At 58.8% G+C, this 26,140-nt stretch overlaps 3 protein-coding genes and 1 long non-coding RNA gene across 4 annotated transcripts; 2 read left to right on the top strand and 2 right to left on the bottom strand.

Annotated features, from left to right (window-relative positions):
* Positions 1-3,705: 3,705 nt before the first annotated feature.
* On the bottom strand, positions 3,706-6,191 carry LOC135318492 (melanoma-associated antigen 10-like). Its single transcript, XM_064482686.1, has 4 exons — positions 5,983-6,191; positions 5,042-5,124; positions 4,821-4,889; positions 3,706-4,746 (listed from the first exon to the last, which is right to left on the bottom strand). Exon 4 carries the CDS (start codon positions 4,666-4,668, stop codon positions 3,868-3,870), a length of 801 nt encoding a protein of 266 aa, XP_064338756.1. The 5' UTR covers positions 4,669-4,746; positions 4,821-4,889; positions 5,042-5,124; positions 5,983-6,191; the 3' UTR covers positions 3,706-3,867.
* Positions 6,192-12,628: 6,437 nt separating this feature from the next.
* On the top strand, positions 12,629-17,553 carry LOC135320116 (melanoma-associated antigen 8-like). Its single transcript, XM_064482713.1, has 3 exons — positions 12,629-12,735; positions 16,439-16,537; positions 16,735-17,553. Exon 3 carries the CDS (start codon positions 16,735-16,737, stop codon positions 17,551-17,553), a length of 819 nt encoding a protein of 272 aa, XP_064338783.1. The 5' UTR covers positions 12,629-12,735; positions 16,439-16,537.
* Positions 16,142-25,984, bottom strand: LOC135320117 (uncharacterized). Its single transcript, XR_010379328.1, has 3 exons — positions 25,660-25,984; positions 17,368-17,787; positions 16,142-17,232 (listed from the first exon to the last, which is right to left on the bottom strand). It is a non-coding gene; the product is annotated as an uncharacterized LOC135320117 (long non-coding RNA).
* Positions 22,772-24,277, top strand: LOC135320160 (heat shock transcription factor, X-linked member 3-like). Its single transcript, XM_064482854.1, is given in 3 exon segments — positions 22,772-23,266; positions 23,683-24,189; positions 24,191-24,277. Coding segments are annotated over 3 exon segments (1,089 nt in total).
* Positions 25,985-26,140: the final 156 nt, after the last annotated feature.

The following is a 26,140-nucleotide window of genomic DNA, read 5'->3' as shown; positions in this document are numbered from 1 at the left end:
TCCTCAAATGAGGTGAACTTGCCAGATGAGTGTTGCCAGGGACGGATTACAACGGATGGGGTGCTACCGCCCAGATCTCCTCGTCATGACTAAGGCACTCGTTCGCCCAGCTGCTACGGGTGATGGTGGATGATGACCCACAGTGAAGAGCTTCTCCAGAATGGCCCTCTGTCGAAGGGGCCTGCCTCCCCAGGGTCAGCTCCTTTGAAAGACTAGTCATGGGATCAAAGGGGAGGATAAAGAGGCCTGACACTGCTGCTTTGATTAGGCTTGTCTCTGCAGGGGTACCAGGGGATGTCTGTTTTCCAAAAATTACTAAGACCACTGGGCTCTGAAATGGCAGCAGAAGCGAACGAAAGAGTCAAGCGCAAGTCAGACACGGAAACTCAGCTATCGGAGGCGTAAGACGTGGACAGGGGCAATCGCTGCCATCTGTCAGAAATTCCAGGAGTGATGTTCCCCAGGTGTATGAATGGAACTCTATCAAAAGCCAGAATCTCAAGGCAACTGTATCCTGTCTCTTGCTTTAGCAAATGAGATCATCTCCTCGACCCCGTGAATAAATGGGACAGTACTGGTAAGCAGGTACCGTTAGTATGAGGAGAACAAAGTTTCCGCATCCCACAGTAAGTCCGTGTGGTCACGCACAGGCACTGCACCCTGCAGTCAAAACAGCTGGGTGACTTCAAGGCTCAGTGAGGAAGTGCCTGTGACCTGCACAGGCATAAAATGCTCCAAGGGATGAAGGCAGCTCATTCCATCCTCGTCTGAGTCCAAGGATGTCTGGGGTCTGGGGGGCACCCTGGTGACCATTCCTGCCATCTGCTCCCGCCTTTTGTTTGCTCCAACTGCCTGTTTGAGGACACTAAGGCCTAGCTGGCTTGATGGGTGGCTGAAGGGTCAACCCTGCACCACTTTTCAGGAAAAATCTCAGAAAGGAACTCTCATCGTTACCCAGCCAAGGTGACCAGTTTCATCAAAGTTTGGGAATCACATGGGGAATCATCTGAAGAATGATTGATAATTGTAGCATTTTGTCACTTACTCACATAGCGAAGGGTTCTTATTAACCAGCCACTGGGACACCAACAGGCTACATCAACTCCTGTCAACTTACCTGAATCATTTGTGATTGTGAAAGAAGATTCCTATCCGGGGACTTTCACTTACAGATGACTGCAGACAACCTTCACCACTGGGTCCCATCGTGGGCTGAGCGCTTGTCGGTAAATGGACAGGAAGGATAAAACCCCAAGCTGGGCAGAGTGAGGCCAAGTTCGAGAGGGTGGGGCCAAGGTGCTATATACCACAGGGGTCAGGGAAGCCCTGGGTTGAACCCCAGGCACAGGGCACTCCAATCTCTACAGAGCCATTGGGGCTGCTGCCTCACACAGCTTCCTGGATCCAGGTTCTTCTCACCATCCCCAGCAGATCAGGCACCGGACCCCCATCCGCGTCAATCCCCTCCTCCTGGCCAGGCCTGACCTGCCCCGTGGGTAAGGGAACAGGGAGAGAGGGGTGGATCCCGGGAGGAGGGCAGTGGGGAGAGGAGTGCACCGTCCTCGTGCAGTTCTTGCCTTTCAGCTCAGCTACAGACTCCTGTGCTGTGTCCCTGCCTCCTGCTCCCAGGGGTCTTGGCCCCTCCCTGGTCCCTCTGCCGTACCACCCCCAAGACAGCTTCTGCAGTGCCCACAGTCCAAAATGCTCCTCCCTCCTCCCCCATCTCTACATCACAGCTGTCCTGGAAGGCTCTAGGAAGACAGCAGTCCAAGGAGACACACACACCTTGCGACTGTGCCACTGGGAGGAGCTGTCTGGCTCCTCCCCTTGGCCCTGAAGGGACTTTGCCTGGTCCGAGGTTGCATCAAACAGTCTCTCAGGAGCATTTCCTGCTTCTTTGGGAGCTCAGCCCCTGGAGTAAGGACCGCCTGGACCCCAAATACCTTTCCACATAACCCAGCAGCCAGGGCACGTGGTATCTTTTTGCCGGCCAATGTGCTATTGATTCTTAAACGGACTTTATTTTCCGTCTTCGGATTTACTAAAGTGATCTTTAACACCTTTTTACTACAAAATATTTGTAGGTTTACACGAAGAATCTCATATTCCCTCCACTCAGCGTCCAGGAAGGAGAGGAAGACAAGACATGGGCCACACTCAAGGTCTCTCCGGAACAGCGCTGGGTACTAGGTGCTCGACGAAAAGCAGCTAGTGTAATTGGGGATGAAAGCAGTTCCCTTCATCCGCTGGAGGAGCTTCTGAGAAGCCACATGTGCCTCGAAATCCTCCAACGTTCTCTAATCACTTGCCTCTGACACGTCCTTTCAAATACAACATTCCATGTGCTCTCGCAGGACCTAGTACCTGTCCGCAGGGAGGGTTCACCCCGATCGCTCCACAGCACGATCCTGCCCTGCCCTCTGCAGTAACGCCCACAAGGCCGGCGGGCTGGCAACGTGCTCTCTGGCCCTGAAGCCAGGACACAGGCTCAGCCTCGGAAACTCAGCAGCCCTCCACGGGACCGGAAGTGCCCGAGCACCTGCTCAGGTGGCATCAGGGACCCTGAAAGCCAGGACCTTCCTGTGCGGCAGGCAGCAGACTAGACACAGAGGAAGGATGGTTAACTAGTTTCTCTTTACAAATCAGGCTAGAATACCCACCAAGAACCATCTTTCATCTCCAAGGAGGATTCTGAGCTGTTTTGTATTCAGCCTCGGCGGGCGTTCCCTCCCTGCGAATTCCAGGACCATTCTGCACCTATGGCTTTGGAGTCTGACCATCGAGGGGAGCTGAGCCATCAGTGTAAGTGTCCAGCAGACCGTTTCCAAGAACACACCCCAGTAAATCCTACCCCGCGTTTGGGGCGGTTACCAAAGCTCTTCAACTATATACGCCAGGACGGAGTACACTGGGAGCCACATCAAACGCCACTCCTCCCTGCATTCGGAGCATTCTGAGTGTCCTAGCAGCTCAGGCAGGATAACCAGGTCTCTAAGCATCCCTGAACAAAGTGCATCTTCCCCTCTCGCCCAGGAGATGTATCCACGATCCCAGAGGGACTGCTCACAGCAACCTCCCACCTGACACGTTCCTCTCACCACTAAAAGTGCCGTCTGCACGTCTGCCTGCCGCCACCACCCAGCTTCATTACCATCACCTCCCACAGAAGGACCCCCGCCCCCAACCCCAGCTTCCCAAAGAGAAGAGCAGAGGCTCGGTGAATGTGTGCGGATGAAGTGAGACGGTGAGCGGGGATCCTATTGATTCAGACTGATTTTCTCCTACTTTCTTAAATAACCCGTGGAAATCCAATTAAACATAGGGATATTACACGTATAAAATGACAAACAAGAAGGGATAAGAAGCGAGTTAATATTTTTACTTTTATTGTTCTAAATCTTCCCTCATCTATATTATTGCTAATTACTCTCACATTTCCCAAACAATTCTAATTGCAATTCCATATTATGTCATCCAGGATGACAGGAAAAAAAAAAAAAGAGAGACAGATTTCAGTCTCCTTTACAGAAGAGGAAAACTGTTGTGTTTGAACTGGATAAGCACACACACGTTGTGATCAATGTCATTCACAAAGTTAGATACTGAAGCTTATTAAATCTTCTATTAACAGGAACAGCACTGAAAAACACCTACAGGAAACAAAGATCAATTTCCACGTCACCATAAAGGACGGGAGGAGCCCAGAGATGCTGTACGCCGTGCCCCCCGAGCTGGCCCGGGCCCTCACTCCTTCCAAGGCTGACCGCTCGCTCTGCAAACACAGAGTGAGGGATGGACTCCCTTCCTGCCCGGCAGGAGAAGCTGCTGGTGGACAGGGGCCTGGAGGAGCACGGCTGCAAGTCTGGCTCAGGCCTCCTCTTCCTCATCGCTAGCAGCCTCATCTGACAGGGATGGGAAGGAACTGGGACCCCGTCTACTGGCCCTGTGTACATGCTCCAGGACTTGCAACTTGCTGATCTCCGCGTGGGCCCGGGGGCCCCACAGGAACTCGAAGCGAGCGGGATCGCTGTCGGCCACCTGCCGGTACTCCAGGTACCCCTCCTGCACCCACGCTTTGGTGATGAGCTCCCTGGGCTCCCCGTAGATGAAGTGCTCCCTCCCAGCACGCAGCCCCAGCTTGCTCAGTGCTCCCCACACCTCCTCCTCAGGGAGGCGCTCTCCCTCCAGGTGGATCATGCAAAGGAGCATCACCAGGAGGCCGTTCTTGGGCATGCTCTGCCCATCGCCCAGCATCCCATCACAGGTGAGGCCCAGGGTGGGGACCAGGACATACCAGTGGCCCCCGGGATCCACCTCCTTCACATCCACCCCAAAGACCAGCTGCATGTACTCAGAGGCCTGGCTGAAGACCGCAGGGAAATGGTGCTGGTATTCTCTGAGGAAGATACTCAGCATTTCTGCCCTGGTGGTCGGCTGCTTCCTGTGATACTTGAGGAGCAGGAAGCCCACCAGGTCAGTCACCATCGAAGGCTGTGCATCATGGAGCAGGGACACGGCACAGGCAGAGTAGGAAGAGGAGACTGAGGAGGAGGAGGACCAGGGGGATGCGCCCCCCTCCTGCTCAGCCTCCATCTGCTGAACATCCATGAGGCCCCGCGAGTCTCTGGGGTCCTGAAGGTCTTCCGCAGCCTTGCGGAGCTCACTCATCTCAACGGGGGGCACGATGAGTGGTGTCGGGCAGCCGAGAGGAGCGAGGGAAGGGGTGACAAATGGAGACCCAAGGGCCTGGGGGAGAGAGGGTGTGTCAGCAGGCTGGGCTGAGAAACCCACCCTGAGGGGCTCTGACAAAGGCGACTTACAGGTCTCCTCTTCAGGGGTGCCCTCGGCCTCACAGGGGCTCTCCTCCTGGTGGACGGTCGTCTGTGAACCTGACGGGGGAAGTGAGGCAACTCCTCAGGGTGCTGCCGGCACCAGCCCGAGGTTCTGGGGGCGACAGGGGGTGTGTGGAGTGGACGTTGGCCTTGTGGGTTCCCGTCTGTTCCGGGAGCCCCCGGGTACACACTCAGGGCCCACACCTCACCCGGCACTGCCGGCCTCCTGTGCTCTGTGACCCGAGGACACGTGTCTCAGACCTAGGCCTTCACCTCCCGGTGTCTGGAGCCCCTGGAAGAGAAAGGAGGGGAGACCTCGGGTCTACACTGTGGTACAGCCCTGGACCCGCGTGGTGGCAGGAGGCCTGGACTCTGGCAGGTTCCCACTCTTCTAGCACGGGAGGTCCTCTCCGCGCTAGCTCAGGGTCCTCACCGTGACTCCAAGCGGGACCTGGGATTCGGCTCTCCAACCACCTGAGGGGCCCTCCTTATAATCAGTCCGAGGTCTCTCTGAGACCTGGATGCGGAAGTCAGGACACACCACGTGTGCTCATCCTGCCTGGGGGCCTCCCAGGGCTGCCAGCAGGGGCAGGATCGGTTGCGTCCCCCTGTTCTGGGGTCTCGGGTCCCCTCACTCCTCCCTCGGGGTCCTCACCTTGACTCTTGGCAGGAGTTGAGATTCCCCTCTCAGCCCACCTGAGGCCCCGCCCGTCATACCAGGACGCCAGTCCCTCTGAGACCCGCATTTCAGGAACTGCTGCCTGAGGTCCTCCCGCCCTATGGCCTCCCAGGACTGACTCTCTTCTGGGGTGCAGGGTCCCTGAGTGCTAACTCGCGGTCGTCACCTTCACTCCCAGGCGGCCCTGAGATTCTCTCCTCCGCAGACCTGAGCCCCCCGCCTCCCTTTCTCTATGTCCCCAGTCCCTGTGAGACCCGGATGTCAGGAAATGCCGCCTCTGGTTATTCCGACCTATGGCTTCCCAGGACTCATTATGTTTTAGGGTCCAGGGTCCCTCACTGCTCGCTCGCAGTCGTCACCTTCACTCCCAGGGGGACCTGAGATTCTCGCCTCCGCAGACCTGAGATCCCCGCCTCCCTTTCACTATGTCCCCAGTCTCTCTGAGACCCCGATGCGGAAGTCAGGACAAACCTCGTGGGCCTGTCCTCCCCTCGGGCCTCCGGACAGCTGATAGCAAGGGCGCCTTTCTGTGGGGTGGCCTATCTTCTGGGTCCCGGGTCCCCTCAGTTCTCCCTCAGCGTCGTCACTCAGGCGGCATGTCGTCTCCCCTCTGCCCACCCGTGGCCCCGCCCCTCATCCCAGGACCCCAGTCCCTGTGAGACCCGGATGTCAGGAAATGCCGCCTCTGGTTATTCCGACCTATGGCTTCCCAGGACTCATTATGTTTTAGGGTCCAGGGTCCCTCACTGCTCGCTCGCAGTCGTCACCTTCACTCCCAGTGGGACATCGGATTCTCTCCTCTGAATATCTGAGGGTCCCCCCATCTCACACAAAGTCCCCGGTCTCTCTGAGACCAGGGTGCCGCAGTCATGACACGACACGTGGGCCTGTCCTGCCCTCGGGCCTCCGGGCAGCTGATAGTAAGGTTCCCTGTCTGTGGATGGTCTGTTTTCTGGGTTCCGGGGCCCTTCCTTCCTCCCTCAGGGTCCTCACTTTGACTCAGGCAGCATGTGGTCTACCTTCTGGCAACCCGAGGCCCCGCCCGTCATATCAGGACCCCAGTCCCTCTGAGACCCGGATGTCAGGAAATGCCACCGGTGGTCACCCTGCCCCAAGGCCTCCAAGGTCCAACACTGTCCCGGGGTGCAGGATCCATCCGTTCTCCCTCGGGGTCCTCACTTTGACTCAGGCGGTATGTAGCCTCCCCTTGGAACCCTCGAAGCCCCACCCCTCATCCCAGGACCCCAGACCCTGTGAGACCCGGATGTCAGGAAATGCCGCCGCTGGTCACCCTGCCCTAAGGTCTCCAAGGACCAACACTGTCCCGGGGTGCGGGATCCCCTGTTCTCCCTCAGGGTCCTCACTTTCACTCAGGCAGCACTGGCCTCCCCTTGGACCACCCGAGGCCCCGCCCCTCATCCCAGGACCCCAGTCCCTCCGAGACCCGGATGTCAGGAAGTCAGGACCCCACGAGTGCTCATCCCACCCAGGCCCTCCCAGGGCTGACAGCAGGGGCGGGGATCTGTGGGGCTCCTTCTGTCCTCCCTCAGCGTCCTCAGCTTCAGCCCTGGCGGGTCCTGGGACGCCCCCTTGTTGACCCGAGCCCACACCCTCACACCAAGGCCCTCACTGCCCTGACACCCCCAGGGGAGTCTGTGGACGCACATCAGGCCACCAGGCCCAGGGCTTCCCAGGACTGTGGACGCCAGGGGCTGAGATGGATTCCCCGGGGATCCCGCAGCCCTCCCTCTGCTCCCCACCTGGGCTCCAGGCTGGGCCTGGGCCCCTCCCTCTGCCCACCTGAGTTTGATCCCATTGTACTCAGACCCTCCCCAGGCAGGACCCCCGAGAGGGGAGTGGGGATGAGGGGGTGGGGATCTGATCCTCGCAACCCTGCCTGGGGTCTCCCAGGGGTGACCGCAAAACCGACCTGGATGCCTGCCCCCGCCCCCCAAGTCCCCTCACACGGTTTTACCTTGACTCCTGGCAGCGCTGGGCTCCTTCCCAGTGCAGACCTGAAGCCGGCCTCCCTCACCCAGGCGCTCACCTCTCTCACCTCGCAAGGGTGGGGCATCAGTGCACGTGACATCCGGACCCAGTGCCCTGGAGTCTCCCAGGGCTGTCGGGGGCGGGTGGGGGTGCCGGAGGTGGATTCCCTGGGGTCCTCAGGCTCCTGTGTCCTCACCTGGACTCCTGACAGGATCTGGGAGCCACCCTCTGCCCTCCTGAGACTGCGTCTCTCAGACCTAGCCTCTGACCCCCCGAGTTCCCTGAGGAGGTGGGGGCCGGGGACTGCTCAGCCTGACAGCCCCGTCCGGGGGCCCCCAGGATTCCCGCGCGGGGCCGATTTGCGTTCTTAGGGTCCCTCTGTTGCGGGGTGGTTGGACCCCTTTGTCCTCATCCAGGAAGGTCCTCAGCCACCCTGGCACACAAAGGCTGCAGTCCCAGCAAAGATGCTGGAGGGGACCTGCCTCCTGGTGACCGTGAAGGGGCAGAGAGCAACACACCTTCCCTCGGGGGCTCCTCGCCAGCCAGCCTGACTTCGGAGACGGTCTGTTCGAAAGACTTACCTTTTCCTGAAGAGGCTGAGCAGTGGCAGGGGAGTTGCGGATCCCTTGCGTTGATGACTAGGTAATAGTACCTGTTCCAGAGCCGTGACTTTCACTTGTTAATTCTCATGCATAGTAAGAACTACATTTCTCATCTGCACCTACTGTGCGTGTATGTATGACACGTGTGCGGGCTGTGTGTGCTTATGTACACGTACATCCACGCACCACCCGTGTACGTACTAGCGCGTGTATCTGGGTGCGTGTTTATATCTTACGAGGGCTCGTATGTACGTGCAGACGGTATACATACCCAAGGCGCAAAAGTGTGCCTGCTATAACCACGTGTGAGGTGCTCTGGTACCGCCACCTTATTGTCCGTCTCTCCCTTACGTTCTGTTTAAGTGATGTGTTTTGCACAGGCCAGTCCTCACGCAGGTTTGATGTCAGGTGGGTATTAGCAGAGACTCAGGAGGGAAATGCCTCAACTGACCCATCTTTCTTGCTGTCCTGGTAGAGCCCCAGGGCTGAGGCATGTGTGTCCGGGGCCCTGCCCCAGCTGTAGGCACGAAACCGCTCAGAAGCGGGAGATCTTCTCTCCTACCTGTCCTGCCCTCTGCGTCTGTGCGGCCCACAGCCCCTCCCCCACTCCCTGCTGCCCCCCACCCCCACCCCGCAACGGACGAGTCAGCTCCCCAGTCAGCAGTCTTCCCCTCGGGTGTCCTCACGTTTTGTTGTTCACCTAGCGTTGTTCATACCGTGTGTTATTTTAAAGTCTTTATTTTTATAGCACCTTTAGGTGCACAGAACAACAAAGAGAAGGTACAGAGATTTCCCATTTACTTCCCGCCCCCACACCTACGTAGCCTGCCTCCTTATCAGCAACCCACCAGAGTCGTCCATGTGTCAGAATTGATGGACCTACGCTGTCACCTAGAAATTAGAGTTTCCCTTGGGGTTCACTCTTGGTGCTGCACCTTCCCTGGGTTTGGGCAAACGTGTATGACATGCCCTCATCACTGGGGTATCATGCAGACTATTTCACGTCACTAACCACCCTCTGCTGTACAGCGCCTATTCATTCCTCTCCCCACAGCGCCTGCAGACACTCATCTTCTTAGCGTCTCCATCATTTTGCCTTCACAGAATGTCACATAGTTGAAATAATACCGTATGTTGCCTTTTCAGAATCACTCAGTTTGTAATTGCATCGAAGGTTCTTCATGTCTATTCCTTGCTTGATAACTCATTTCTTTTTTGCACTGGGTGATACTCCATTTCCTGCACATACCAAAGTGTATTTATTCACCGACTTAAGGACCTCTTGTTTGCATCTATAGTTTGGCAATTCTAAGTAAAGCTGCTATAAACATCCACGTGTAGGTTTCTGGGCGGACACAAGTTTTCAACTTCTTTGGGTAAATACCCATATGGTTTCTGGATCATACAGTAAGAGTTTGTTTACTTTTATAAGATCCTGCCAAGCTGTTCCAATGTAACTGTACCATCTTGTATTCCCACCAGCAATGAATGGGAGTTCCTGCTGCTCCAAATCCTCCCCAGCATTTGGTGTTGTCACTGTACCAGATTTTCCCAATTGCAATACGTGTCTAGTTACGATGTGTGTGTGTGTGTGTGTGTGATCATCAAGTGACTCCTCACACCTGTTGATCACTAGGTATCAAGCTGGGAAAGGCACAGTCAAGCTAAAGATTTGGAGAATCCTGCCCAAAGCATCAGGAGGCAGCTTCAGTCACACTGTGTGTGCGCAAGATTTTGTCCTCTGGACATCATTCCTATTCCTCTTTCTAGGAGGAAAAGCAGAAGAGGAAACTGGAAAGTTCAGAGGAAAAGAACTTTAGGATGGCTCTAGGTAACTCAGATTGGTTCCCACCTTCAGAGACCGTGTGTGAGCGTAAACGCTGCTGAAGCAACCACGTGGCGGGCACATCCTCCAAGTCCGAGCTGTGACCGGGAGAACTTGGAATGTGGCTCTGGGTGAGGAAACGTTTCCTCGGGGGGCCAGGGGAAAGGCCCACGGCAGAAACTTTCCCTCACACTCAGAGAGTCCCAGAACACCCTCGCTCACAGAGCTCTGTGGTGGGCTGTGTGGATCAGGACGGAGCACGTGCAGAGGTCCTGATGCCTCCTCCCCAGGGCCAAGCCCCTCAGCACAGTCCATTCCCCTGCGCTGGTCCAGGGCCCCTGAGCGTCACCCATGCTGGGTCTAGAACAAGCTATGTCATGTCTAAGCACTTCTGGCACGCGAGGGGTCCCATTCCCAATAACAGAGTGCCGGTGAGAAGAGGAAACCCACCTGAGTCAGTGGACCGGGAGGTACACACTGGTTCAGAAGCCCCACAGTGTGGGGAAGGCACATCGTACACGCACAGTGACAACAGCTGCATCTACTGTCCACGTCCTTGGCCCAGACATTGTAGAGACAGGTCACATCGTGTATAAACTCGCACCGGTGCTTTCAACGGGTACGACTACTATGCCCATTTGACGGGCAGAAATCGAGGCACAGACGGTTTCCATGACTGGCTCAGCTTAGCGGCCGCAGGACACACATTCAGTCTGAGCTTTGTGTGGGTCGAAAGCCCTGTGCCCCACTGGTCTGAGCCGACTCGCCAACACTCACGGGGGCCCCGGCTGTCCTGCACGCTGTCCTACCACCTGGTGCCTCATGCCACGTAGCTGAGAACACAGGGAAGCCAGGCATCGGTGCTCAGGAGAGCCTGACACCGGATTCTGCCCACGTGGCCTGTCCCAGCCCCGCGGGATCACCATCCATCCTGAAATGGAGACGGGGCCCCAGGAGGCGGGTCTGGGTCTAGGAGAGAGGGTGTGAGGATGGAGAAGGCTCCTGGAGGTGGGGGTAAAGGCTCGGCCCTCTGAAGTCTGCTCTTCTGTTCGGGCTGGGGCCCTGCTCCCACTTCCTCCTGCCCACTCTGCTCGGCTTCTCTCCCAGCTGACTGGGGGGCCCACGTTCTCCTGCAGGCTCACTGCCCTGGGCAGATGGGGTGTCAGGCAGGCGGCAGGCCTGTAGTTCAAAGCATGGTGCCCTTGGGTCCGGTGGGCTCTCAGGGCTCCCGCAAGGGGGCGGGGATCCGCGCCTCAGGGCCCTGGGCAGGCACCTGTGTCTGGGGACGGCCCAGGTTTCCACATGCGGCACACGTGGCATGTTTGGTCCATGTGTGTGGTGCGTGGATGTACGTGTACATAAGCACATACAGTCTAGACATGTGATACACATACACGTACAGTAGGTGCAGATGAAAAATGTAGTTCTTACCATGCATGAGAAGTGACAACTGAAAATCACGGCTCTGAAACAGGTACTATTATCTAGTCATCAACGCAAGGGATCCGCAGCTCCCCTGCCACTGCTCAGCCTCTTCAGGAAAAGGTAAGTCTTTCGAACAGACCGTCCCCGAGGTCAGGCTGGTTGTCAGCGAGTCGCCGAGGGAAGCTGTGTTGCTCTCTGCCCCTTCACGGTCACCAGGAGGCAGGTCCCCTCCAGCATCTTTGCTGGGACTGCAGCCTTTGTGTGCGAGGGTGGGTGAGGGCCCTCCAGGGTAAGGACAGAGGGGTCCAACCACCCGACAACACAGGGACCCAAAGAATGCAAATCGGCCCCGTGCGGGAATCCTGGGGGCCCCCGGACGGGGCTGTCAGGCTGAGCAGTCCCCGGCCCCCACTTCCTCAGCGAACTCGGGGAGTCAGAGGCTAGGTCTGAGAGACGCAGTCTCAGGAGGGCAGAGGGCGAATCCAGCTCCTGTCAGGAGTCAAGGTGAGGACACAGGAGACTGAGGCCCGCAGGGAATCCACCTCCGGCCCCCCCCGACAGCCCTCGGAAACCCCTGGGCTCAGGGTCCAGATGTGACGGGCACTGATGCCCCACCCTTGGGAGGTGAGAGAGGTGAGGGCCTGGGTGAGGGAGGCCGGCTTCAGGTTTGCAGAGGGAAGGAGCCCAGCGTTGCCAGGAGTCAAGGTAGAACCGTGTGTGGGGACTCGGTTTGCAGGCATCCAGGTCGGTTCTGCGGTCACCCCTGGGAGACCCAAGGCAGGGTTGCAAGGATCAGATCCCCACCCCCTCATCCCCGCTTCCCTCTCTGGTGTCCTGGCTCTGGAGGGTCCGAGTCCAAGGGGACCAAGCTCAGGTGGGCAGAGGGAGGCACCCAGGCCCAGCCGGGAGCCCAGGTGAGGAGCAGAGGGAGGGCTGAGGGAACCCATGGAATCCATCTCGGCCCCTGGCGTCCACAGTCCTGGGAAGCCCTGGGCCTGGTGGCCTGATGTGAGTCCAGAGGCTCCCCTGGGGGTCTCAGGGCAGTAAGGGCCTTGGTGTGAGGGTGTGGGCTCGGGTCAACAAGGGGGCGTCCCAGGACCTGCCGGGGCTCAAGCTGAGGACGCTGAGGGAGGACCGAAGGGGCCCCACAGATCCCCGCCCCTGCTGTCAGCCCTGGGAGGGCCTGGGTGGGATGAGCACTCGTGGGGTCCTGACTTCCTGACATCCGGGTCTCGGAGGGACTGAGGTCCTGTGATGAGGGGCGGGGCCTCGGGTGGCCAGAGGGGAGACCACATGCCGCCTGAGTCAAGGTGAGGACCCCGAGGGAGAACGGAGGGATCCTGCACCCGGGACAGCGTTGCACCTTGGAGACCATAGGGCAAGGTGACCACTGGCGGCATTTCCTGACATCCGGGTCTCTGAGGGACTGGGGTCCTGGGATGAGGGGTGGGTCCTCGGGTGGCCAGAGGCTAGACGACATGACGCCTAAGTGACGACCCTGAGGGAGAACTGAGGGGACCCCGAACTCGGAAAAGTGGTCATCCAACACAAAGGGGCCCTTGCTAGCTGCTGTCCGGAGGCCCGAGGGCAGGACAGGCCCACGTGTCGTGTCATGACCGCGGCATCCTGGTCTCAGAGAGACCTGGCACTTAGTGTGTGATGGGGGGGGGAACCCTCAGATCTGCAGAGGAGAGAATCCCAGGTCCCACTGGGAGTGAAGGTGACGACCGCGAGCCAGCAGTGAGGGACCCTGGACCCGAAAACACAGTCGGTCCTGGGACGTGATAGGGCGGCATCACCTCAGGCAGCATTTCCTGACATCCGGGTCTCGGAGGGACTGGGGTCCTGGTTTGAGGGGCGGGGCCTCGGGTGGGCTGAGGAGAGAATCCCAGTTCCTGCCGGGCGTCAAGGTGAGGACCCTGGGGGAGGACTGAGGGGGCCAGAGACCCCAGAACACAGTGGGTCCCAGGAGGTCATGGGGCGGCATCACCTCAGGCAGCATTTCCTGACATCCGGGTCTCAGAGGGACTGGGGTCCTGGTTTGAGGGGCGGGGCCTCGGGTGCGCTGAGGAGAGAATCCCGGTTCCTGCCGGGCGTCAAGGCGAGGGCCCTGAGGGAGGACTGGGGACACCCTGGACTCCAGAATCGAGGGGACCCCAAGATATGTACCCCGGCAGGCAGCCCTCGGAGGCCTCAGGCCGGACGAGCCCATGGCAGCGTGCCGGGACTTCCGCGTCCGGGCCTCGGAGGGACTGGGGCGCTGGTGTGGGGAGCGAAGCCTCAGGTTGGGAAACGCGGGGCTGAGGGCCTGTCAGGACAGTAAGCAAGGACTGTGAGGGAGGACTGCGGGACCCTGGACCCCAGTACAGAGTCGGTCCTGGGAGATCATAGGGTGGCATGACCACAGGCACATTTCCTGACATCCGCGTCTCAGAGGGACTGGGGACCAGGTTTGAGGGGCGGGGCCTCAGATGGGCTGAGGTGGGAATCCCCGTTCCTGCCTGGCGCCACGGTGAGGATCCTGAGGGAGGACTGAGGGGACCAGAGACCCCAGATCAGTGGGGACCCGCCGAACCGATCCTGCCCCTGCTTTTCTCCCTGGGAGGCCCCAGGGCGAGATGAGCACACGTTGGTGTCTCGACTTCCCCATCCGGGTCTCAGAGAGACTGGGGCCTTAATATAAGGAGGGGGACCTCAGGTATGCAGAGGAGGGTATCCCCGGTCCGGTCCCCCCGGTAGTCAAGGTGAGGACCCTGAGGGAGGACTAAGAGACCCTGCACCCCGGAACAGAGTCGGCCATGGGGGGCTATAGGGCAGGATGGCCAAAGGCAGCATTTCCTGACATCGCGGTCTCAGAGGGGACAGGGATCCTGGTATGAGGGGGCGGGGCGTCAGATGGGCAGAGGACAGAATCCTAAATTACCAGGAGGCAATGTGAGGACCGTGAGGGAGCCTTTGCCCTTGTGCTGGGTCTTGGAGGCCCCAGAGCAGGGCGACCAGGTGAGATGCTTTCTGACCTCTTAACTCAGAGGTCCTTGGGAGGTGAAGTCCCTGGTCTGAGGAGTGTGGCTCAGATGTGCAGAGGGTGGTCTCCCCGGAACCCCCAGTAGGACTGGGCAGACCCCCTCCCCAGGTAGAGGGGGCCTCAACAGAAACTTGCTCCTCTGCTCCTTCCTGGGAGGCCCGGGTGTGAGTCAGGAGGCATCACCTCCCCACTTTATCCTCAAACTCAGTGCGATGGTGGTGTCGGCCTGCAGGGGACAACCTCATGTTAGCTGAGGGGAGGGTTCCAGGACTTGCTGGGAGTAAATGTGAATATCTTGATACTGAGAGTAGAGAGTGAGCCCACAGAATCCGGCCCTGCCCCCTGTCATCCCTGAAGTCCCTGGGCAGGAGTGGCCAGTGGTGCTGCCCCCTCACCTCTGCCCCAGGCTCTCAGGGAATTCAGACCTAGTTCTGAGGTTGGCAGAAGGAGCCACAACCGGTCAGCAGCAGAAGGACTCACAGGATGTGCCAGGACTCAGGAGAAGGACCCTTTGGGTGGATGCAGGGCGTGAGGAGACCCTCACCCCAAAAGAGATGGGAACTTACAGTGTCCGGCTTGAGCTGTTTCAGCCCTAGGAGTCCCCGGTCAGGTCTGGCCGGATGGGGCCTGCCATCACTTCCGTCACGTGGTTGGGGGTGGGGTATCTCAGGGTGTGAGGACCTTGGTCTGAGGGGAAACATCAGGCCAGCAGAGGGAGGAGTCCTAGGATATCCCACGTGTCAAGGCAAGGACTCTTCATGAGGACCAAATGTACCCCGCCATCTCAGGAGAGGAAGGACCCCACCGGCTCCAGCTGACCCCTGTTCCCAGCCCTGGAAGGAACAGTCAGTGGTGGCCCTAAGTGCCGTGCTCACTTCCATCCTGGGTGGGAAGGTGGGAGTCTTCAGGGAGTTGAGGTCTGGGTCTGAAGGGCAGATGTCAACTCATCATCCCAGGTGGGGGCAGGGGGGAAGAGCAGGCCCTGGCGGGAGTCAAGATGCATGGCCTCCAGGCACTGAGGGCACCTCCGCCCAGGGCAGAGGGGCCGATCCCCGCTGCCAGTGCTTCTGGGTTTTTCGGGGGGAGCTGGGGGTGGATGTTGTGTAAATGGATCCTGGGACCAATTTCCACGTAGGGGAGAGGTTCCCCAGACCAACGACAGTTCTCAGACAGCAGCAGAGTGTTCAGGAATTCAACTGCGTTCTGACACTGTCTAGCCAGAGATGGCATCCGACCCTCTGGTTCAGGCTCAGTCCTCCAAGACTGCCCTCCCCCCACCACTTCAGAAGCCCACCGCAAGGCAAGGTTCTTGCCTGTGCTGCTAAATGGCCAGCTGTAGGTTGGGGATTCCAACTCCCTCCTCCTTGGGTTTCCAACGCTGGTGACAAGTCGAGGCTGTTACGTGTCCTTCTGAAAGACCTGTCCTTCTGAAAGACCTTCAGAGGTTGCCACGCCCTCCTCCTCAGGTTTGGTTGATTTGCTAGAGTGGCTCACAGGTCTCTGACAAACATACCACTTCCTAGATCACCAGCTGAACATAAAGGGCATGAGTCACGAAGAGCCAGATGGAAGAGGTGCTAGGGCCAAGGTGTGCGGGAGCGGGGCCGACTTCCCCGCTCTCTCAGACAGCGCCACTTGCCCCAGCTCTCTACCTGCTCGCCAACCCAGAAGCTCTCCAAACCCATCCTTTTGGGGTTTGACGGAGGCTTCATTACATAAGCACGATTGGTTAAATCATTGGCCATTGGCAATTGAACTCAAATCTCCAGCCTTTCTCCCCTCCCTGGTGGTGCTGGGGAGGGGCCAAAAGATCCAAACTTTTAATCACATGATTGGCTCTTCTGGCAACCAGCCCCATTTTAGGTGCTTTGCAAACACATCTCATTCACATAAAAAACAAAAAAAGCACATTCATCACTCTCAACACTGAGGACATCCCAAGGGCTTTGGGAGCTGTGAACAAGGAACTGTGCCCAGAAACCAAAGTCAATGACCAGAGGTATCCTTGTCCTGAATCACAGCAGGAAAGGGGCCTCCTCTCCTTTCTCTCCCGCCTTTCAGGGAGGTGAGGACCTTGGTGTGAGAGGACGGGTCAGATCATCTGAAGGAACCACGCCTTGGCAACAGAGAGAAGAGTCCCGGGTCCTCCCAGGAGTCAAGGTGAGGGCCCGAGGGAAGGGTGAGGGGACCCGCACGCCCACAACAAAGATGGGACACCAAAGGAAACCTCGTTCAGCCCTAGAAACCCTGGGAAGGTCGATAAGCTTGTCCTCCCACAAGGCCACTGGGTCCCCACCTGTCACCCCGGCCCAGACTCCTGTCAGCTGCCAACACCTGTCATTATGTCCCTGGTTCAGATGAGTGAGCTCCGCCAGGCTGTGGAAGACCTTCAGGACCCAAGAGACGCCCAGGGCCTGGTGGATGTGCAGCAGCTGGAGGCTGAGCAGGAGGGGGCCGCATCCCCCCGGTCCTCCTCGTCCTCCTCCTCCTCCTCCTCCTCCTCCGTCTCCTCTTCCTACTCTGCCGGTGCCGAGTCCCTGCGCCAAGGGGCAGAGCTTTCAATGATGGCTGACCTGGTGAGCTTCCTGCTCCTCAAGTATCGCAGGAAGCAGCCGACCACCAGGGCAGAAATGCTGAGTATCCTCAGAGCATACCAGCACCACTTCCCTGTGGTCTTCAGCCAGGCCTCTGAGTGCATGCAGCTGGTCTTTGGGGTGGATGTGAAGGAGGTGGACCCCAAGGAGCACTTGTACATCCTGGTCCCCACCCTGGGCCTCACCTGTGATGGGATGCAGGGTGATGAGCGGAGCATGCCCAAGAACGGCCTCCTGGTGATACTTCTGGGTGTCATCGTCCTGGGGGGAGAGGGGGCGCCTGAGGAGGAGGTGTGGGGAGCACTCGGTGTCATGGGGGTGTATCCTGGGAGGGAGCACTTCATCTATGGGGAGCCCAGGGAGCTCATCACCAAAGCGTGGGTGCAGGAGGGGTACCTGGAGTACCGGCAGGTGGCCGACAGCGATCCCGCTCGCCACGAGTTCCTGTGGGGGCCCCGGGCCCACGCGGAGACCAGCAAGTTGCAAGTCCTGGAGCATTTGTTTAGACTCAACAGTAAGGGTCCCATTTCCTTCCCGTCCCTGTCTGAGGAGGCCGTGAGCAATGAGGAAGAGGGGGCCTGAGCCAGACTTGCAGCCGCGCTCCTTCCAGGCCCCTGTCCAGCAGCTTCTCCTGCCGGGCAGGAAGGGAGTCCATCCTTCACTCTGTGTTTGCAGAGCGAGCGGTCAGCCTTGGAAGGAGTGAGGGCCCGGGCCAGCTCGGGGGGCACGGCGTACAGCATCTCTGGGCTCCTCCCGTCCTTTATGGTGACGTGGAAATTGATCTTTGTTTCCTGTAGGTGTTTTTCAGTGCTGTTCCTATTAATAGAAGATTTAATAAGCTTCAGTATCTAACTTTGTGAATGACATTGATCACAACGTGTGTGTGCTTATCCAGTTCAAACACAACAGTTTTCCTCTTCTGTAAAGGAGACTGAAATCTCTCTTTTTTTTTTTTTTTCCCTGTCATCCTGGATGACATAATATGGAATTGCAATTAGAATTGTTCGGGAAATGTGAGAGTAATTAGCAATAATATAGATGAGGGAAGATTTAGAACAATAAAAGTAAAAATATTAACTCGCTTCTTATCCCTTCTTGTTTGTCATTTTATACGTGTAATATCCCTATGTTTAATTGGATTTCCACGGGTTATTTAAGAAAGTAGGAGAAAATCAGTCTGAATCAAATAGGATCCCCGCTCACCGTCTCACTTCATCCGCACACACTCACCGAGCCTCTGCTCTCCGGAGGGCTCTGTGTTAGTGGGGACACTAGGAAAAGCAAGACACACCCCACACCTAGAAGGACAGGCTAGGAGCCCAGTCACATCAGGAAGATGGTGACATGTCCCTGAAGTCCCACAGAACAAGGGAAAGAAGCGGTGAGGCGGAGGGGGTCCGGGAGAGAGCACCCAAGTGCAAGTGCGCAGAGCCAGGGCAGGTGGGGGCTTTGGGAAGCTGGGCTTCCTTCTGTGGGAGGTGACGGTAATGAAGCTGGGTGGTGGCGGCGGCCAGACTTGAAGAAGGCGTGTTTTGGGTTTCAGAAGCCACAGTTCGGATGGAAGGGCGGCTGGGAGGGGGCAAAGGTTGTTCCTTGACTCCCTTCCTAGGAGCTCGGTGTTGAGTCCAGCTGGGAACGCTCCCCCACCCCTCAGTGTAACCTAGCCTCTAATCGGGAGAATTTACTTAGTTTCATTTACGAGGCATGCTTTTTGGCTGATTAGCTCTTCCACATCCTACTGAGCTGCGTGTTCTCTAACATGACCTGGATAACAAACCAACCAGCCAAGTCCCAGAGGAGGGAGTGGAAGGGTCTGGGGCCAAAGAAAATCAGAAGCAACTGCCAATCATCGCGGTTCCAACAGGCAGCGCGCCCCGCGCGAGGTGCTTGGCGCACATCGCACGCACCCCTGCAGTCCTGCGGGCCGGGCCTCCTCACACCCGCCCACTGCACAGATGAAGACCCTGGGGTCGTGGGGCTCGGGAACCTTCCCAGGATCACGTGCTAGTAAGTGACGGGCTGGGGCCGAGACCCCTGGTCTGAATTCATCTAGAGCCCACGCTGCGCCCACCCATCGCAGCCTGCGGCCCGCCTCCTGACCCAGAGTCCACTTGTCTCCTCAGTGTCCTCATGGAGTCTGTCGGGTGACAGAAAGTAGGATCCTGAGGCCCAGGTAGTAAAAGCTGGACCAAGAAAGGAAGGTGACTGTGACAATCAAAGCCAGGGTGAGGACTGTCTGCGGTTTCTTGAGAGCTGACCCTGCCAGGTGGTGGCACTGCTGTCCAGTCCCAGCCCTTATCCCACACGACAGCACCCTGCCCTGGTCTCCTCCTTCCTCGGGGCCCTCCTGGCCAACTCGAACCTGACCTGCTGACTTGGTCATCACGGGGGGTGGGGGTGTGGAGAGAGAGAGAGAGAGAGACAGAGAGAGAGAGAGAGAGAGAGAGACACAGAGAGACGGAGACAGACAGAGACAGAGACAGAGAGACAGTCACGGAGACAGACACAGGGACAGAGCGAGAGCCAGAGCGCGAGACTGGGCTTGAGACTGGGATTGGGATTGTGGTTGACTGCGTCTTGAAGGCCACATTTCTTATGGGATAACATCCCTAACGTAGACTTTTCAGAAGCTGGAGAAAAGGTAACACTAGGGAACATCCTGACACCGTCTCCCCGTCCCCAGTGGGGGAGGGGAGCGGCTGTAACAGAGCTTGCCTGGGGCTCCTTTGGAAAGTGCATTGCACCCGACGGCCCCTGTGCCATTTGAGCTTCTAAGGATGGCTTTCCCGGGTCTCCTTGGCCTTGGACAACTACGAAATGAGTCATCACTGGACAAGGAAGACTCCCCTTTGCTGCTGTCCCTGCGGGGTGCAGGTGGCTTCCGGGCAGACACAAGGCCCCCAGTCTGGGCTGAGGCCGTGGGCTCGGGCGTCCGCAGTGGACCACAGGCCGGCTCTACTTCTCCGTCGGGCGGATCCTAGGCCCACGACTCCACCTTCCCCGGCCCGGGCCGGGCCTTCCCTGCCACCTGCCCCGGGTCAGACGGGAAGAGTCCACGGCGCTGCACCGCAGAGCGCTCAGCACCGCCAAGGGAATGCAGGCGCCCTCCCACCTGCTCGAGCTGTCGCAGTGACCGTGCACAGCTGCTTTCAAGGACACTAAAGCCAGCTCCTGGGGGACATACAAATTTGTTCGTTCCAAGATAGGCTGGGGACCCCGTTCACATCCTAGTCTGCTGTCCTCAGGGACCTCTTTCCTGGTCTGGAGGGGGAGGCAGATACACCCAAGGTCTCAGGGAGACAGGAGCACCCCATCTTGGGACTGGACATGCAAGGCGGGCTGTGGGAGCCTTGGGAGGGAGCCTGGGACTGGAGGAAGCCCTGACTGCCGAGGTGGCCTGGAAGCCGGGCCGGCCTTGAAGCCGGGCCCCAACATGCAGAGCGGCCTCTGGATAGAGACGGGCATCGCCACCCGACGAGGCAGCTTGAGGACACGCCCAGACAGGGGAGTTCTTGGCGGGTCCCAGAGCAGCTGGGGACTGGGTGCGGGTCTGGCCCAGGGCCCATGGATGGTGACGGAGAGCGCTTGGGTGGTCCTCTGGGCTGGCGGACACCAGGGGCTAAGGCAGGTGCAGCGGCCGGCGGGCCAGGCTGGGAAAGGCAGGCCTTGGACGTCGTGAGGGCTGGTATCGAGTAACAAGTGTCCTGAGCCATGGCTGAGAGCGACCCCTGGGGCGCTACACGTAGCCACGGCCCAGCCGGCCCCCCCCGGGGGGGGGCAGGGGTGCGTGGGAGGGAGGGAGGCAGACCTGTGAGGGGGCAGGCCCACCAGACCCAGGGTGTGAGGGAGGGCTGGAAGGAGCGGGCGGCAGGCGAGGCCACAGGGCTGGGATCGGCCCACCGATGTCCCAGCCTTTGGGCCCCCTTCTGAGACGCCCCCATGGCCTCCACTGAAGTTCGAACTCTAAGGACACGTCCCTGCAGGAGGGAGTGACCCGAACAAGTGCTCTGTAAACCTGTTTAGAGGCACAAAGACCTGAGCCCAAGCTCTAGTCTCGGCCTAGGAGCTCCACGAAGGCTGACAGTCCTCAGACTCGAGGGCCCCTTGGGAGAATCTCTTTCGAACCCCTTGCCCTCCCCTTCTGGAACAGGGAGTGGCCCTCAGAGAGGACAGACGCCTCTCCTTAGCGGCAGAGCTGGGATGAGGACCTAGGAGCCTGGCAGACGGGCCTTTCCAGGTCCCATTGTCTCTCCCTGTGCAGTGACTAGGAAGAACAGCCACCACAGCGGCTACAGAACACGTGTCCCCCCAGACCACTGTCCTGTCTGTCCTGCCATCCGTGGTGAAGACGGCTCTCGGGCGGGATTTGTCCCATCCCACACCCAGAGCCTCATCTATTTTCAGTCACACGTGGACGGGCTTTCCGTTGGTCACGTCTAGCTCAACAAGTAGGAATTGTCCTTGGGAGTGAGTCTGTAGAGTAGGCCCCTTGAAAAGTACCGCACCCAGAGCAGGCAAAATTATTCAGTGTACCTGCCACCGAGGTGACGGCGGGACGGGGACCCAGGGCTGGGGGTGGGGCTGGCTCGGGGAAGGCCAGCAGGGCAGGCCTGGGAGCAGACCAGGGAAATGCTTGCTCTCAACAGATCAGAATACATGCTGAACCCCCAGATCAAGGACTGCAAAGGGGAAGAAGCAGGGCAGAGCCGAGTTGGAAGCGGAAGGCCAGCAATCTGGCAGGGCAGGAGCCTAACCCCCCCCCCCAGTGACAGAGGGAAGAGGGCCTTAGAGCAGCCTCAGGGGAGGCTGAATCCGAGGTCTGAGGGAGGTGCTCTGACGCGGACTAAGGCCGGTGTTCTGAAAGTGAGTGCTCTCGGGCCACGAGGAGTTTCTATGGCAAGAAATGGACACTAAAGAGGATCCCATGTGCTCTGGAGAGGGGTGGGGCTGCGGACAGCGGAGCTCAAAAGGAGGCTCCAAAGCACAGGGGAGGATGCGGCCATCCACTCACGCGGTACGGGGGGAACCCTATGTGCCAGGTGCTTTGGTGACACTGAAGTGGGACGTGGGGAGTGCCCCCACACGCTCCCACACACAGCCCCACTCTGGGGACAGCTCGACCCAGGGGCAGGAGAACGGAACACTTCCTTACGGCCCATCAGAGCTGGACCGACCAGCCAGCAGGAACAGCTGGAAGAGACCAAGGCAGGAGCTGGTGGCGGGGTGGGGGGAGGGGGCGCTGCCAGCCAGCCCGGGCCAACCAGCCCACTCGGACCACCACTTCCGGGAGGTGCAGTCGCCCGGGGCCCATCTCACCCCTGCCGCCTTGGTGGTAGCCAAGCCAGGGCCAGCCAGGGCCTGGCCCTTGAACAAATCGGAGGCTGGCAACAGGCCTCCCCAACCTTTGGGGATGGAAACAGGATCATGTCTGTCCGCCCACTCAGGGCCTGGCCCCTGGGAAAAAGGTGCCTGGCAGCAGATGGGAGCCTTCTCCCGGGAACTTGAACATACCTTCCTACACTTTTAGAAAACAGAGAAGCTGGGGGCTCTGTACCCCTCGCCTCCCCTCCCCTCCCCTCCCCTCCCCTCGGCCAGGGCTCCCTGTCCAGACCAACTCTGTGACCTCACGTGACACATAAAGAGGACGATGACCAAAGTCGCTGGTTGCCCTGCTACCGAGATTCTAGAATTCTGCGGACACTATTTACTGGGCGTCCCTGCTCAGATTGAAGGCACTTCTGCCCTGAGAGCTCAGTGATCTGGTCTCAGGGAGAGCGTGTGCCTGGTCTAGACTAGCTGCATGGCGAGTCAGAGCCCCGACGAGGAATATACGGCCACGGCGGCCCCCGCAGCTGATGGAGAGCCCCCAGCGGGGGCCCCATCGGGTTCATCCCCGGATCCAAAGGTGGATTCGAGGGAGATTTTGGAGAGGCCCGGCGACCAGGCCGAGAGCCAAGATCCAGGCTCCCAAGACAACCAGCCACCACAGGACCCAAACCCGGGTCCCGCCAACGTGGACGGAACCCATGGTGTTCTTGGGCTCTCCTTCCCGAGAAAGCTCTGGATGATAGTGGAGGACGAGGCCTTCACGTCCGTGCGCTGGAACGACAAGGGAGACATGCTGATCATCGAGGAAGACCTTTTCCAGCGGGAGGTTCTTCGCCGGCGCGGCGCAGACAGGATCTTTGAAACAGACAGCTTGAAGAGCTTCATCCGCCAACTGAACCTCTATGGGTTCAGGAAAATACACCTGCCCGGCACTCTGGGTCGCTCTCCGGGGAAGAAAAGGCTGATGGTAACGTAGACAGCCCTTCCGTCTCCCGAGTTCTCTGTTCCTGGAACGGCTTCCTAGTCCTGAGCGGATGAGTGATGTGCTGGGCGGGGTTCATTCCCGAGGGGGACTTTTTTCCTGTGAGCCAGTACTGAATGAAGGCTGAGGCAGTCCGGCGTGTCATGGAAGGCTCGCCCCTTAGAGATGCCCTGCGGGTGTGACCGAAGACCCAGGGGCCACTTCACGTCAGGGAGCTAGAGTGACACCTCAGCCCAGGCACCACGTAGCTTTAGTGAGCGCACACTCCAGGGCGAAACAAAACTTGCCAGGAATTTAAAAAGACCTTTTCTCCACAGTCAAACAAGACCTTTATGATGGAGGTGGGCGGGGAGGAGTGAATATTTCCCCCGAAATGACGAGAATGATTCTTGTCCTTTCAGATCTACCACAACTGCAACTTTCAGAGAGAGAAGCCCCTGCTGATCGAGAACATGCGGAGAAAAGGTGACCCGAGAGCAACTGCTCGGCCCGCTTCCAGCACAACCACCCCAAAGAGAAAGAAGCAAGCCGTCCCACCTATGAGATGCACCCAATTTTTCCATCAGAATGACTCCACCAATGATGCCGACAGGAAGACCCAGAGGGAAGCCCCCCGTGCTCAGGTGCCCAGCGGCATCCGGGCCTTCGTGCTCCCTGGCGTCTTGTCTGCCGGCCGGGTGGCCAGGTTGGTGGTAGTGCAGCGTCCCTCCAGCGAGCAGGGCGGCCCGAGTGGGGAGGGCACCTCCAGGAATGTCACGCTAGTGCCCCCGGCTACTGCCGGAAGGGACGGTGCAGGGGAGCTGCCCAGAAGCCCCCCCGTTTGCCCCGATCCCAGCTCGGTGGTGTCCACGTGCAACACGGGTTACTGCATGCTGCTCGCGGCCCTTCTGCTCATGGCCCCCAACCAGGAGGCCCGAGGCCGATGAAGAGCCCGAGGGCTCTTCAGATTACAAGTGTGCTCTCTGCGAACAGTTCCAGAACAACCCAAAGCGCTGAGCTCACAGACCACTAGAGACACACGAAGAGCACCGTCCTGTAACCATGAACATTTTGGGCTTTAATAAAGAAAAGCAAAACTCCCCGGGACTAAATAAACAATCTGCGAGACCCGCGGGTCCGTGTTCTTTCTCGCGTTCGATTCCGCACACCTCTCACCAGATAAGCCCGCGGAGGCTGGAGACCCCGGCCGGGGGCAGGCTTTGGTCCCCATCGGCCTCTTGCATCTGAAGCTGTGGCATCTCGGACACCCGCCCAAGGAGGTGGGGAGCGAGCACTGAGGCGAGCCCAGGAAGGTCTGGTCCGCTGGGCCGGGCCTGCCCGTCAGGGGACAGACAGCCTGGCTTCTGACCTCGGGGGTGTCTCCCCCCCATTACTCATGCATCGCGGAGCAGGAGGGTCTTCCTCCTGGGTCCCGCAAGGATGCCAGAAGTTTCTGATCAGCAGCTCAGCGTCTCCAGCTCACGATCCAGGGGCCCCCCACGGAGGCCCGCCGAAAAGTAGGGCCACCCCCTCCACCAAGGGCTGAGAGCACTGCAGCCTGGCTCCGAAGAGACGGGGGGTTGCAGTCAAACGCCTGGGGGGAGGCCCGTCACCCTCGAAGGTAGCAACCACTGGAAACCCTACTCTCAAGTGACCAACCCCACCCCCCCCCACAAATGTATAAAAGATCTCCCACCCAGCGAACACCAGCACTGCTCACTTCCATCAGGGCTGTAGTTAGGACCCTTTCTTGGGACGTGAAGCGGCCGTGCGGCACGTCTAACACACCGGCTCCGTGAGCCAAGGGACACTTTACAACAGGGCGAGAGTCATCTGCGAGGCAGACGGTGCTCTTTCTGAGTCCGACGTCCTCTTGCCCGGGAGTCAGGCCGTCGCTGGCTGGTGACTCCCTGGCAAGCACTCAGCGCCCGCTCCAGCCGTCCCACATCGTCTCCTGGATGCTCTTCAGACCCTCTAGGGGTTTTGACCAGAACAAAGGCGGGGAGAACACTCACCAGCTCTCTCAAAACACATTTCTCTACACAATCCAGAATCAGCAGGGCCAGAATGAGCAGCGGCCTGCAAGGCCGCTTCCCCTTGTCCTAGAGGTCCAAAGTCCTTGAGACTCTGTCACCGAGCCCAGGGAGGCATCTCCCTGCAGGGGTCCCGCTCCCCCGTCCCCGCGTCCCGGTGGACACATCTGTTTCCGGGAACAGCACAGAGTGGGGAGCGCCCTCCAGGGCGGCGCCGATTCAGAGCGAACCAGGGGGGCACGTCCAGGGCGTGACGGCGAGCTGACCGTGCCACGGTTTAGCTTGGTCTCTCGGTCACCTCCTCTCAAGAGCCCACGCTGCTCAGGCCTCTTGCCCAAAGGGGATCAGGTGCTTGGGGACGTCTACCTGGAAGATGCCCTTCCCGCCTCTCCTGGGCACGGGCTCCAGTAACCACCGGGGGTTGGAGAGCGTGGTCAGGTACTTCTGCTGCAGGTTGGTCAGGACGGCTCGATTCTCCAGTTCCACAACCTCCTCGGGACCTAAGTTTTCTGGGCACAGCAAAGTGTCCCCAACGTCAACGAGCCCTGTGCACAAAGAGAGAAGCACACAGATGTCTTCCCTTCCATAAACCAGGCCTGCCCCTAAGAGAACATGGTTATTCAAGGTCACAACCACTAGAGACGGAGGCGATATCAGCACGTGGACCCAGAGTCAACTGGGTCGCGCTGGCTGAGCATTTCCGAGGAACCGACGTCCCTCTTCAGGGCACTTGGGGCGAGGCCCAGGGAGGGAGACATTTTCTTCTCATTGCTCCCCCAAATTCTAATTCCATGTTATCTTGTTCAGGATGACACAATAAGATGGGAGATTTATAACTTGTTTTACA

The sequence above is a fragment of the Camelus dromedarius genome, chromosome X, assembly GCF_036321535.1.
Source record: "Camelus dromedarius isolate mCamDro1 chromosome X, mCamDro1.pat, whole genome shotgun sequence".
Taxonomy (NCBI): domain Eukaryota; kingdom Metazoa; phylum Chordata; class Mammalia; order Artiodactyla; family Camelidae; genus Camelus; species Camelus dromedarius.
The sequence above is the reverse complement of the archived record's forward strand: the minus strand, read 5'-3'. Positions and strand labels throughout refer to the sequence as shown.

Bases quoted from the DNA above. Each gene is read 5' to 3' on its own strand.
- LOC135320116 (XM_064482713.1), top strand. From the start codon at position 16,735: ATGAGTGAGCTCCGCCAGGCTGTGGAAGACCTTCAGGACCCAAGAGAC.
- LOC135318492 (XM_064482686.1), bottom strand. From the start codon at position 4,668: ATGAGTGAGCTCCGCAAGGCTGCGGAAGACCTTCAGGACCCCAGAGAC.